The sequence below is a fragment of the Microtus ochrogaster genome (genome assembly GCF_000317375.1).
Source record: "Microtus ochrogaster isolate Prairie Vole_2 chromosome 14 unlocalized genomic scaffold, MicOch1.0 chr14_random_2, whole genome shotgun sequence".
Taxonomy (NCBI): domain Eukaryota; kingdom Metazoa; phylum Chordata; class Mammalia; order Rodentia; family Cricetidae; genus Microtus; species Microtus ochrogaster.
Window position 1 is genome coordinate 8314466 of NW_004949097.1, and position 13169 is coordinate 8327634.

General features: G+C 37.8%; 1 protein-coding gene across 2 annotated transcripts in view; it reads right to left on the reverse strand.

Annotated features, from left to right (window-relative positions):
* The window catches only part of LOC101993566 (solute carrier organic anion transporter family member 1A5-like), a 70519-nt gene that overhangs the window by 31509 nt on the left and 25841 nt on the right, over window positions 1-13169 (reverse strand). The window contains exons 5-7 of one of the 2 annotated variants that reach the window (XM_005364560.2): window positions 11258-11390; window positions 5271-5377; window positions 3406-3552 (exon numbers count right to left, since the gene is read on the reverse strand). In XM_005364560.2, coding sequence (XP_005364617.1) covers window positions 3406-3552; window positions 5271-5377; window positions 11258-11390 — 387 coding nt within the window. Of the gene's footprint in view, window positions 1-3405; window positions 3553-5270; window positions 5378-6963; window positions 7023-11257; window positions 11391-13169 lie in introns of those variants that run through there. The other variant, XM_013352764.1, reaches the window with a different exon arrangement.

The following is a 13169-nucleotide window of genomic DNA, read 5'->3' on the forward strand; positions in this document are numbered from 1 at the left end:
CGAAAGAAAGAAAGAAAGAAAGAAAGAAAGAAAGAAAGAAAGAAAGAAAGAAAGAAAGGAAGGAAGGAAGGAAGGAAGGAAGGAAGGAAGGAAGGAAGAGTGGTTAGGTATGGTGGCACACACCTTTAATCATAGATTTGGGAGGCAGAGGCAGGAGGATATCTGTGAATTCAAGGACAGCCTAGTCTACAGAGTAAGTTGCAGGAGGGCCAAAGATACACAGAGAAACCCTGTCTCAAAAAAATAAAATATAAATGATGTGGGATTTCATTGGTCAATAAAGAAACTACCTTGGCCCATCTGGCAGAATTTAGATAGGCAGAGTTAACAGAACAGAATGCTGGGAGGAAGAGGAAATGAGCTCACATGCAGGGCAGCTCCTCTCAGAACCAGACAAAATGAAGTAAGCCACCAGGTCAGACATGCTGAATCTTTCCTGGTAAGCACACCTAGTGGTGCTACACAGATTATTAGAAATGGGCTAAATTAAAACGTGAGTATTAGCCTAGAAGAGGCTAGATATAATGGGCCAGGCAGTGTTTAAAAGAATACAGTTTGTGTGTTGTTATTTTGGGGCATAAGCTAGTCAAGCGACCGGGAGCCGGGTGGCGGAACACAGCCCGCAGCTCCTACTACACTAAAAATAAAAGAAATAGAGTTTAAAATAAAACCATGTAAAGATGGAAAATGTGCAGAGAATCTGGATATTCTGTTATTGTGTTATCTTTGAATTGTTTGGTGGCTGAGGTTGGGACAAGAGCTGCTAAAAGACACTTGATTATAAATGCTCCTAGATTAATTCAGCATATGTATTTTGTAAATACCTTAACTTCAAAATTTAATTAAAAACTATGTTACTTTGGAGAAGAGGTTTTACTTGTTTTCACAGAAAATAAGAGGCTGTGGATTCATTCTGGGTTAAGAAAAAACAGGTTTAATCAAGAAAGACCCTCTGAAAAATCTCCAATAGAAGCAGATGGCCCGGATGATCCAACATTTCAGAAGACCTCTGTAGGAGTTTCCTCTGAGTTCTACATCAAGAACAATCTCAAGATTGCTGGCTGAGATGATCAAGTCTCAGAGAATAATCCAGTCAGGTGTTTACATTAATCCTAAATTTTTTTAGGTCCCCATAAGATTATCAACACCCCCAATCAGCAGAAAGTAGCCTAAAAAACTACACCCACATTCCCAAAAAATGAATGATGGGTGTTTATCTTTCTTTAGAGTGTTTTGGTTTCAAGTTGTTTTGGATAATTATCAGGAAGAAAGCTAAACAAAGGAGATTAGATTCAGAGATTTTGTTTTGGAAAAAAAAAGTGGAAAGATATTGTGGGACTGGCTAACAAAGACAAGAATTATGAGGTAATTTGAGCTGTAAGAGTTAGTTAATAAGAAGCCTGAGTTAATAGGAAAATCAATTTATAATTAATGTAAACCTTTCTGTATTTCTTTGGGACCAAACTGCTGCAGAACTGGGTGGGGAAGAAACGGCTATCAACAGGTAAGTAAGTTATACCCTATTACTTCATATATTCTTATATATTCAACATATAAAAAATTAAGCTTTGTATGTATGTTATATGTACATATATAGGTTAGAAGTACATATGTGTGTTGCATGCACAGGCACTGTTTTCTATAACATTGAGAAGGAAGCTTCCATTGTTTCAATATAAAAAGTTTCCCAGAAGCTCATGCGTGACAGACTTGTTTTGCAGGGGGCACCAGTGGAGTCTAATGGGACCCTACTGAAGCCCAGCATGGTGTTGGGTGTTCAGGTCATCTAGAGTACAGGCATTTCCTTTTCCTCATTCTATTTTGCTTCTCAGTCTCAGGATGAATGATTTCACTCTACCCATCCTTTCATCATAATGAGCTACCTCATGACAGGCTTCTAAAACACATAATGCAACAACATAGACCAAAACTTCCAGAGCTGTGAGCCAAATGAATCCTTTCTAATTATCAATCATTATATCAGGGGTTTATTAAAGTTATAAAAAATCTGATTGACACAGAAGTTTTATTACTTAAAGCCACATTCCAAATTCTCTTTTATTCTGAGTTAAGGTCAAAGGCTGCACTATCACAAGCAGTCCCATCAAAGCCATGGTGTTAGCAAGTGCCTTTTGATGCTTCCATAGCCATGTTTTCAAAGGGACTCTATGATGGTTATCTTTGATTGTCAGCTTGATAAAACCTAGAACTCTCTAGAAGAGAGTCTTAATGAGATATTCTCTATACTAGATTTACCTGTGGACATGTCCATATAAGACTGTCTTAATTAAGTTAATTGATGTGAGAAGACCCAGCCCACTGTGGGCACCACCATTCCCTATGCAGGGAGTCATCAGTTGTGTAAGAGTGGAAAAAGAGCTGATTACAATGATACAAGCAAAGATATAAGCATGCAAAGATTTACTATCTCTGCTCTTATTGGTATGACCAGTGGATTCAAGATCCTGCTACTGTGACTTCTCTGTTGTGATGGAATTATAAGCCAAATATATTATAAGTCCTTTCTCCAAGGTTGCATTTCCTCACAGAAACAGAAATTAAACTAGCACCATCTCAAAAACAGTGTGTGCTGTGATGGATTTCTTGTAATATAACTTCATTAAAAGCCTTCACTCAAAACTTCCTTCCAAAGAAAAAACATGTCCTCATAATGGCACTTCTCTTTGATGCTTTCCTGATCATTTTTCTTTTCTTATTATTATTTTCATTTTCTTTGTCCCTTTAAATCTCACCTGGTTTCTTTGATTCCACCAAAAGCATCATCCAACTTTTCTGAGCCATCCCTACTCACAGAAAAACCAGATATGAACTTTAGCTTCCTTATGTTTCTATACTTTACACTTTGTTTTTCCTCTTTCTCTGTGGTTCTGTGGGTTAGTCTTCCTATGTTTGACTGACCTCACAATACCAAACTCTTCTGCCTTTTTTGTTCTGTCAATCACTCTCTTCTCTGCTGTTTGATGTCGTGTAGCTAATGATTCCTACATGATCTCCAACCTCCATTCTTCCTTCCTGTCCTTCACCATGTTCCTCGACTCCTCAACTCTCATTGTGATCAGATGTTTCCTGATGCTAAGTCTTTCTTGGCACCAGTGACTGCCAGGAAATATTGGTGAATCTCTAAGGGTTCAGAGATAGCGTGGCAGTATCAGAGGACTGTAGTATCAGCAGATAAGAAGGATCTCCAATGTGAGAAGCTGCTTGCTGAAACAGCTTGTTAGGAACTGCTGATTAATTCTTCCATTGAAAAATTTTGCTATCAATGGTGCCATAGCACTCTGTGCATGGTTCTGGAAACCACAGGTATTCAAATCAATAACTCTTTTAAACCATCCCAGAACTTGCTTTGTTAGAAATGATCCCAAGTCTGATTTTCAAACTTACCAACATATAAAGGGGAGTTTTCAGATTTGGCAAAATCTTCTATGTAGGAAATGCCCAAGGGCATGATGGGAGTTTCACCAATTCCACGAATAAGATTTCCTACCAGTACATATATCCACATTAAGGATTTAATTTCTTTTTCACAGTCTACATTAAAACAACAGAAAATTACATGAGTATTTTGACAGTCAAGTGTTACTGAGAGTTAATTCAAATTTGTCTTTATTTCTTGAGGCCAAAAGCCTATGATGACCATCAAGTAAGTTATATAACTATGCTAGCAGTGAATTATTGAGTAACCCCTATTATATTTTGAAGGAATACTTAACAATGGAATATAACTGCTATGCTAATTACCACTTTATTGGGAAGATGACTACATTTCTTTCCAATGCAGTCTTTAGTGACAACACATTGATTGTAAGAATTTACACCCCCCCAAAAAAGAGCAAGCAGTAAAATCAAAAATTTTGCTCATCTCAAGGGACTCAGTTTTCCACCAACTAATAGACCCAGTTAGTTAACATGTACACTGTATATATTTAAAATTATGTAAAATAAATTACACATATGTAATTTCTAAACAACTTTGAGGATGGAAAAGGAAGCACGCATGTGCTTATGTCTCTAACAATTTATTTTGTACTGATATAATACAGAGAGAATATTAATGGAAGTTTGAAATCCCCACAGCCTCAATTTATTTGTAGAAAATAAATATTTACCTGATTAGTAAACATATATTTCCCTATAGATTTTAATTTTTACTATCAACATAATAAGACAACAATTGGTGAGCTCTGGAATAACATAAATAAGGTCAAATGGACATAAAAGGTAAAAGGTGAAATTATTGACTCCTTGTATTCACCTTCCAAGTTTGTTTTAAGCTAATGAACTGTCACTCTGTAGGGAAGCTCAACTTGGTGTTTTCAGGGAAGTAGACAATGTACTGTGTCCTTTGGATTAATCAGTGGAAGCCCATAAGTGTCCTAGGCACAACTGGAATTTGAGGTCTAACTCTTACTTATTCCTAATAAAAGTAAAATCTGTTTCCATCTCTATGTATTCAAATTCTCATCTTTGGTGCTTCAGGTGCACAGTACAGATCTGGAAAAGTTTTTGTCTGTATATCTTATTGTAAAATCACTGTGATGGCTAGTTATTATCAATGTGACACAACTCTAGATATACCTGAAAGAAGGTATCTATCTCATTTGAGGAACTGCCTCCATCAGATTGGCTTGTGGGCATGTGTATGAGACATTTTCTTCCTGGCTAATTGATGGTGAGATTTCACAGAACAATGTGATTGGTACCATCCTTGGGTATCTGGGTCTAGGCTGTATAAGAGAGGTAGCTAATCAAGCCAGAGGACATAGCCAGTATGAGGCACTCTTTAGTGCTCTCTGCTTTGTTCACTCTCTCCAGATTCCTGCCTTGGCTTCCATCATGATTGGGTATAATTTGTACTCTAGATAACTTGTTTTCCTAACTGGGTTGGCTTAGTCCATGTTTTATTACAGCAACAGAAAACCAAACTAGACCAATCGCATAGATCACATCACGAGTCTAGATCTGTCCTTTTAAGTCATTTTCCATTGTGGTACTAATTCTTCAATGGTACTGGAGTAGATGTCTTTTACTTATTTTTTATTATACTCACATTAATAAACAAAGGAGTCTTACTGAATATATTCATACTCAGGGAGCAGAGTATTTCATGTTTTTGCACAGCTCCCTTCCCTGAAGAGGGAAACAAAGATTGTTCATTTGTCTTAGGTGCCTACTTCACATTCACAATCCTTCATAAAAGAGTGTTCTATGACTGAGTCTCTGAGTAGAAAGCAATAAGTATTAGTTACCTCCTGGGTCTGGTGTTGGCATTAAGGTCTGGCTTCTGTTTCCCAAACACAAGAAGCTGTTTGAGGACAAATTACTTGAAGGTAAGATCGTTTTCTCATATTCATATCTGTGTGGACACAGAAAACATTCACCTTCAGGACCTGAGGTCAATGAGAGCATCTACAGATCACTGATTCCTGCTTCCCTAAAAACACAGTATCCAGAAACCGCACAAGCATGTTTCCACAGCAGTCATTCTGGTCATCATTGCTAGGCCAGAAAGATGACACAGCAAATAAAGAACTCTCTGCACAGTCTGATGGCCTGAGCTCATTCCTGGAAATAACGGGAGAGGGAGAGGAGTGACTCCATAAAGTGGTCCTCTGATCTCTACATGTGAATATCTACACCGACCATGCATCCACAGACACAGGCACACAGACACAGACACAAACAAATAAATAGAAACAGAAATTTGTATCATGAAGATGGACATGTAGTTGTAGGCCTGAACTCCATAATGCATTGTCAGGGTGTGGTGGTCCTTGCCTGCCACCCTAGCACTGGAGAAGAGGAAGCTCAAAGTCCCCCTCAGCTATGCAGCTAGTTTGAGGTGAGACTGGGCTTCACAGAGCCTGTTTGAAAATAAAACAAAACATAATAAAAAAAAACCAAGCAAACAAAAAGCAAAACTCAATATTAAAAACTTGAATAAAATAAAAATAATAAATATCATCAAAAGAAATTTATTATCACCAAAAAATGCCCATTCTTTATAGTCAGCTCTCAAGCCTCTACATGTAGGTGACATATCTTTCAAGTTCTCTAATGCCAACCCTCTGTTATTTTTAAATGACTATTTCCTAGAAATTAGTGAGGAGAGATAAAGAACAAAAGCAAGAAAGAGAAAGAGACTCACTAAAGTATCATTGAGAAAATAAAAGCTTTATAGAGAGACACAAAACAACACAACAAATCAAGACAGTTGCTCTGCATTTTCTGAGCTATGGTCATATCCTCCCTTTCTGAGAATTTAAACAATCATTCTCACAATGTACTCATTAATTTCAACAGGAAAAAGAATTCATTTGTCATGACAAGAGGTGACAGAATCCATCTCCTGACAAGGCAGTGTCCTGAGGAAAAAAAGTGCTAATGAACTTTGGTCAGAAAATGACAGACTGCAACAGTAGAGGAGAATGTGTCCAGTTAAGACTCTTCCAATTATATGCATGCTGGATTTCCTTTATTTCTTTTTATTTATTTATTTATATATAATTGTTCAACATTGTAATTTTTAAGCTGCATACTATTGCACAGAAGTCAGAACTGCTTCTCCAAAAACTGCTGCCTGGATGTCCCCACAGAAGTTGCCAGTGAACTGTGAACAAGTAAGTGTGTCTCTGTTCTCATGACCCAGTAAGAACAGGCCAGCTTCAAAGAATTACCACCTTTGACAGAAGGTAGGAAAGCTTAATTATATCCAAATATTTTTGACATTAATTTGAATAAAATAGAGAGTAAAAAATAATTTTAATTCCATGTGCATACTTTCAATTCCATGCAAAAACACTGAGAGGCGAAAATATTCTTCATTTCATTCAGTATCCACTTAACATGAGGTTGTGCATTCAGCATCTATTTATTCCCAACTGACAATAAAACTGCATAAAAAAAGGTCAAAATGAAAAAGGGAAATGGCCATTTACTCACAGATAGAGAAATCTAGAGATGCAGGTGTAGATCAATCGGTACATTATTGCCTGGAAAACACCAATTCTGGGCTTGATCCTAAGCACTCAATGAAACCAAGTATGATGGATCAGACCTATAATTCTAGCACTCAGCAGATAGAGACAAAAAAATTAAGAAGTTCATGATTGTCCTTAAATACAGAGTAAATTTAAGGCTAGCCTGAGCTACAGGAGATTTACTTTCAAAAATTATATATATATATATATATATATATATATATATATATATATATATATATATATATAAATGACTTGTGAAATACCAGATGCCTCCATGGTTACAAATGCCTGTGTGCAAGCCTGACAACCTAGATTGCATGTCAGGTCCCACAGAGTAGGCAGAGAGACACTACTCCTGAGAGTTGTTTCCTGACTTCATATGAAAGCACACACACTCCTTCACCAGAACAAAATAGGTGAAAAAAAGGTCTGAATGAGGGATTAAAAATGTGGTCATTTAAGCTCAATAAAATCTTGAGATTGGGATACGGATGTAAGAAAGGCCCTGAATCACACGGTAAGGGAAATATAAATATCATGGTTCAGGGAACAATAGGGAATGTTTCAGATCTACTGAAAACTGCATGAAGAGAATCCAAACTCAGGGCCCAGCTGAGTACATGAAGCATAGTCTAAAGTGAGGGGTAAAGTATACATAAAGAATTTGAAGATCCTCAGATTCATCCTCCATGTCTCCAAGTGGAAAAACTAACAAGTAGGAAAAGATTTATGTAGTAATAGAAGCAGCGGGCTGCTTCCCGCCACCCTGCTAGATTTACCCGAAATAATTACACGGACACTGTATTCTTTTAAGCACTGCTTGGCCCATTTCTATCTAGCTTCTTCTAGGCTAATTCTCACATATTTAATTTAGCCCATTTCCAATCATCTGTGTTGCACCCCAAGGTGCGCTTACCGGGAAGATTCTAGCCTACGTCCATCCTGGGTCGGAGCTTCATCGCGTGTGCCTCAGAGAGCAGAGCTCTCGCCTCTGCCCGCAAGAGTGGAGCATCGTGTCTCTCTGAGGCATCTGCCCCCAAGAGGAGAGCTGTCAAGTCTCTGAGCTAACTTCCTCTTCCTCCCAGAGTTCTATTCTGTTTACTCCTCCCACCTATGTTTTAACCTATCAAGGCAAGCAGCTTCTTTATTTAATTAACCAATGACCTTCCTCCATCAGATTTATACTGGTACAATGAGGACACAGAGGACAAAAACAAGAAACATTGTTTTAAAACTTCATGCACTAAAAGATGATGCTCCCATTCCTTTCTAGCTGGTAGCCAAGTTTCTACCTATTTAGAAAGTGCAAAGAATTTCTGTCTAAGATCACATTTTACACAAGTTTCTGAGATAGCTTAAAATCAGCTGGTCCAGTTCACTCACCAGCCAGTCCAACTCAGACAGAACCCAGTCCATCTCAATCATCACTCTGTCTAGATCAGTCATTATTCAGTCCAGATCAGTCACCACCCAGTTAATATCAATCATCATCCTGTCCAGATCAATCACCATCCAATTCAGATCAATCACTAGAACAATCCATCTCAGTCACCACCCAGTCCATTTTGATCACCAGCCAGTCCTGTCTCAATCACCTGTTTACTCATCCTAATGAAAAAGACATGACTCACATTAACCAAGTCTATTCTTTATATAGAATTTCTATTTAGCTTTCTGTTGTTATACTTTGTTAAGTATTTACAAATAATTAAATGTCATCTATGGGGGATACTATTACAGAAAGTCAAAGACAAACAAAAGCTACACTTGAAGAAGCTAGAGGCACACATAAAGGAGAAGAGAATCACAGAAGAAAAGTTATTGAGTTCTTGAAAAAATAAGAAGATGTACCCACGGAGGAAATATTCAAGGTAGAGAGGTTTCCTTGACAATAAAAATTTAGAAATAACCTAATCCACTGACATGCCCTGGATTGAAGAACCTGGATAATGAAGCTAAATTTCTGCGAAAGTAACTAGAAGATTCAAAGACATGAAGTTAGAAATTTAGCAAGATATAAATGAAACCTAGGATTCCAGTGATCAAATATTGACTGCAGAAAAGGAAGAGAAAGGTATCATCAAAGAGGAAAGTGTTACAGGGAGTGGGGCCCCTTGTTCCAGCTGACTGGCTAGCTTATATCTGAAAAATCACATAGAAACTCTATTAATTAAAACATGGCTTGGCTATTAGCTCTAGCTTCCTATTTCCTAACTCTCACATCTTGATTTAACCCATTTCTATCAATCTGTGTTCACCATGAGGTCATGCATTACCGGGAAAAATCTAGCATGTCTGACCTGGCATCTCCATGGCCTCTCTCTCACTCTGCTTTCTTCAGTTCTGTCTCCCCACCTACCTAAGTTTTGCCCTATCTCCAGGCCAAAAGCAGTTTCTTTATTAACTAATGAAAGCAACACAAATACTGAAGGATCTCCTACACCAGAAAAAGTACAAAATCTTTAAAAAATGTCCTGACCAAAAGCAGCTGATAGAGGTGGCAAAAGACTTAAACCAATCATCATCAATGTCAAATTGTGGAGATAAAAGAGAAACAAGTCACAGTAGTTAGAATACAAATTCTAATTCCAAAATGCACAAACTTTGAGTCAATGTCTTTAAAGGCTATAGGGAATTTTTTTCTCTACAGAAAAATGCGAGAGAAAGTAAACAGGGAATCAGAGGGTAGGATGTTCCTCTAGTGAGTAATTAAGCATAAGAAAGAGGAAAAGAATGGTTGTTTTAGCTGGTTCTGTTGGTGCAGGCCAGTAGGATTTGCTGAAGGAGGCAGAGGCAGGTGGATCTGGAGAATGGTTGTTTTGATGGTCATCCTTGTAATATCAACACTTGGAAGACTGAATTGGGAATATCACCAAGAGTTTGTATCCAGCCTAAGCTACATAATGAATTCTTTTTTTTTTTTTTTTTTTTTTTTTGGTTTTTCGAGACAGGGTTTCTCTGTGGTTTTGGAGCCTGTCCTGGAACTAGCTCTTGTAGACCAGGCTGGTCTCGAACTCACAGAGATCCGCCTGCCTCTGCCTCCTGAGTGCTGGGATTAAAGGCGTGCACCACCACCGCCCGGCTACATAATGAATTCTAACCTGGGCTTTATAACAAGATCTTATCACAAAAAGAAAAACAGAGCAACACTAGGGATATGACTCCATGTTTAAGAGCACTTGTTACTCTTGAAGAGGATCTAGGTTCATTTTTTAGCACCCACATAATAGCAGACAACCATCTCTAACTCCACTTCCTGGGAGAAAATACACACTCTTCTGATCACTGCAGGCACTACACACACACACACACACACACACACACACACACACACACACACATAGTATGTAGATGTACATGCAGGTGAAACACTCATACAAATAAAATTGATTAAAGATCTTAAAAATGAAATAAAGCAAGAAAAAAGAAATAATAAAAAAGACTAGAGTGGAGGCAGGAGGAAGAGGAAGATGAGGGAAGGAATCCAAACAAATTCATAAGGAAAGGAGAGATGGAGAATCATAAGGAAATGGTTCTGAGCCGGTCTACAGGTTTACTGTTCAGAGGCAGGAGAAGCACAGCAGACAACAGCAAGGGGCATGCTTGGAAAAACACTGAAGTCTTTGACTTGTGTTGAAGGTCTTTATCCTTCCAGTCAATGAGAGGCTTGTGAAATAGTGAGAGACTCAAAGAAACCTAGAGAAAAAAATAGCATTAAAGTATTAAAAACTTACAAGCTATCCAGGCAAGAAAAAAAAACAAAAAACAAAAACTAAAAACTATTCCTAGAAAGCAGAAAACAGGGAAAGAGATATTTGAACATAAATTAAAGTTTACAATTTTCTGTGTAAGACACTTTGCTAAGCATGAAAATAAAAATAAATATTCACATTAGTCTATCTCTTGCTTATCTGTGATTAAATCAAACAGTAGACTCCTTGTATCTGGAATGTCTAAACAGTTCTGATGGATGATGTGATGCAGCACAAGTTTAGGCAGATTCAGAGAATCAGTTCAGGTGCCTCAGCTTCCTGAAAGCAGTCTTTCAAATCCCCACTTCACAGTGAACTGGATTGGACTTTAAGGAGACCGAAGGTCACAAGATTCACAAATCATATTGGTAGAATGGAGACCATATCTTCCAATTTCCATTTTAACCTTCTGTACTTCGGGGGAGCATTGGTCTTCCCAGGGAAAAATTTCTGAGCCTCATTTCATTTACAGAAAATTTAATCAAAGCCTGGAATACTCACCGTCCCATCAGGAAATGAGGTAGTGATATTAAGAAACACCCTAGGCCCATAACCATACAACCAGCACCAATCATGATAGGCCTGTGGAGTTTTGTTCCAAAATAACTCACGAATACAATCAACAAAAGGTTTCCTAGGAGAAGGAAATGAGAATGTTGTTTTAGTAAAATATTAGCAGATCATAGTCAACAGCCTCTCCATTGTTGAAATAACCACATTAAAATATATATATATATTTTATATTTAGTCTCTCTCTCTCTCTCTCTCTCTCTCTCTCTCATATATATATATATATATATGAGAGAGAGAGAGACTAAATATATGTGTGTGTGTGTGTGTGTCTGTGTATGTGATTGCGTGTGTATACATACACACACAAACACACACACATATCAGGTGTGACCCTGATGAAAAGTTCTTTTCCATTCTGAAGAATATTAAATGCTCTATTCAGGAATATGCAGCTCTTGGTAAAATATAAAAAAGCAAGTGTCAGCCTACACATCACCTCTGATCTCTTCTCATGCCTAATCTAACTCTATGCAGAATCAAATGGATTCATGTTTTTTAACTTAGTATTCAAAAATTCCTTAATTGCTCAACATGGCCAATCAGGATGTCTGCTCATACTGTCACATCCTTCCTTAGATCAAGCAATACTGTTAACAGAGAGGTCAGAGTCCTAACCCTCCAACCATGTCTTAGGTCTAGATTGCAGGAGTCAAAAGTTCAAATCAAATATTCATCTCTGTGGTTTAGGAGAAAGCTTAGGTTTAAAACCCAGTGGAGAGCCCCATTCTGACTTAGGGGCCTTTGATAAATATGCTTAGGAAATGAAAGAAAAAGTGTGTCCTGTTGGCACAGAGCTGCCTTCCCCAGTCATAGGGTGTGGTAAGACAGAAAGACTTAAAGATCAAATATGGCCTGGTCTACAGAGTGAGATCAATACCAGTCTGGGAATCTTACTGTGAGCTTCCTAAAAATAAAAAGTAAATAAACGAGCTGAAGATAGATTGGTCAAATGTTGTGTCTAATATGTTTGAGTCCTAGGTCAATTAATCAGTATTGTTTACAAAAGAAAGGGGAATTAAAAAGAAATAAATATATAAGTAAACACTCTACAAATCTCATACTTTTAGTTTGATGAATATTTACTCTCCTTATACTATATATAAAGGAATGGTCAGAAAACTCAGGCACCACTTCTTTAATGGCTTAGAAAATTTCTCAGTCATCTTAAATATTTCAAAGATGTTTGAAGACTGTTTTTCATCAAATTCTATTTCTCTATAGTCTGCTATCTACATAGAAAAGGTGGTGCACTATTTTGAATGGTATGTACCCCACCTCTGTATAGGTCCCTCCAAGACCTGTCATAGATATCATCATGCAGAAGGTAATGTCCCAGGACACCAATTGTTTGAACTCTGAGTATCTTTCTAGTCTATTGATGAATAACCATGGATGCACAGAATCTTGTCTGAAATCTCTTGTTTGAAAAGAAAAGCCTCCCTTCTTCACATCAGGCATAAATGGCCTTTAGATTGCTTTGCTATCCCCCTCAAATAATTTGTGAGAAGGTGTGTGGGATATGGGAAGGTGCTATCTAGGCTCTGGTAAGGTTGCTTGCAAAACTACCAAAACTACCATCTGGTAGGGAAAAGCCTATCAAATGCTGCATTCACTGGTCAATGATTACATTTAAGATTTCCCTTAAGTCACCTGCCAGTCAGTGGTGGTATTATCATTTTCAACTTTTTTTTTAATTAAATTTTATTATTCAATTAAGGATCTCCGCCTCCCCCCCCCCGCCACCGCCTCCCATCTCCCTCCCCCTTCCCCGGTCAAGTCCCTCTCCCTCATCAGCTTGAAGAGCAATCAGGGTTCCCTGACCTGTGGGAAGTCCAAGGAC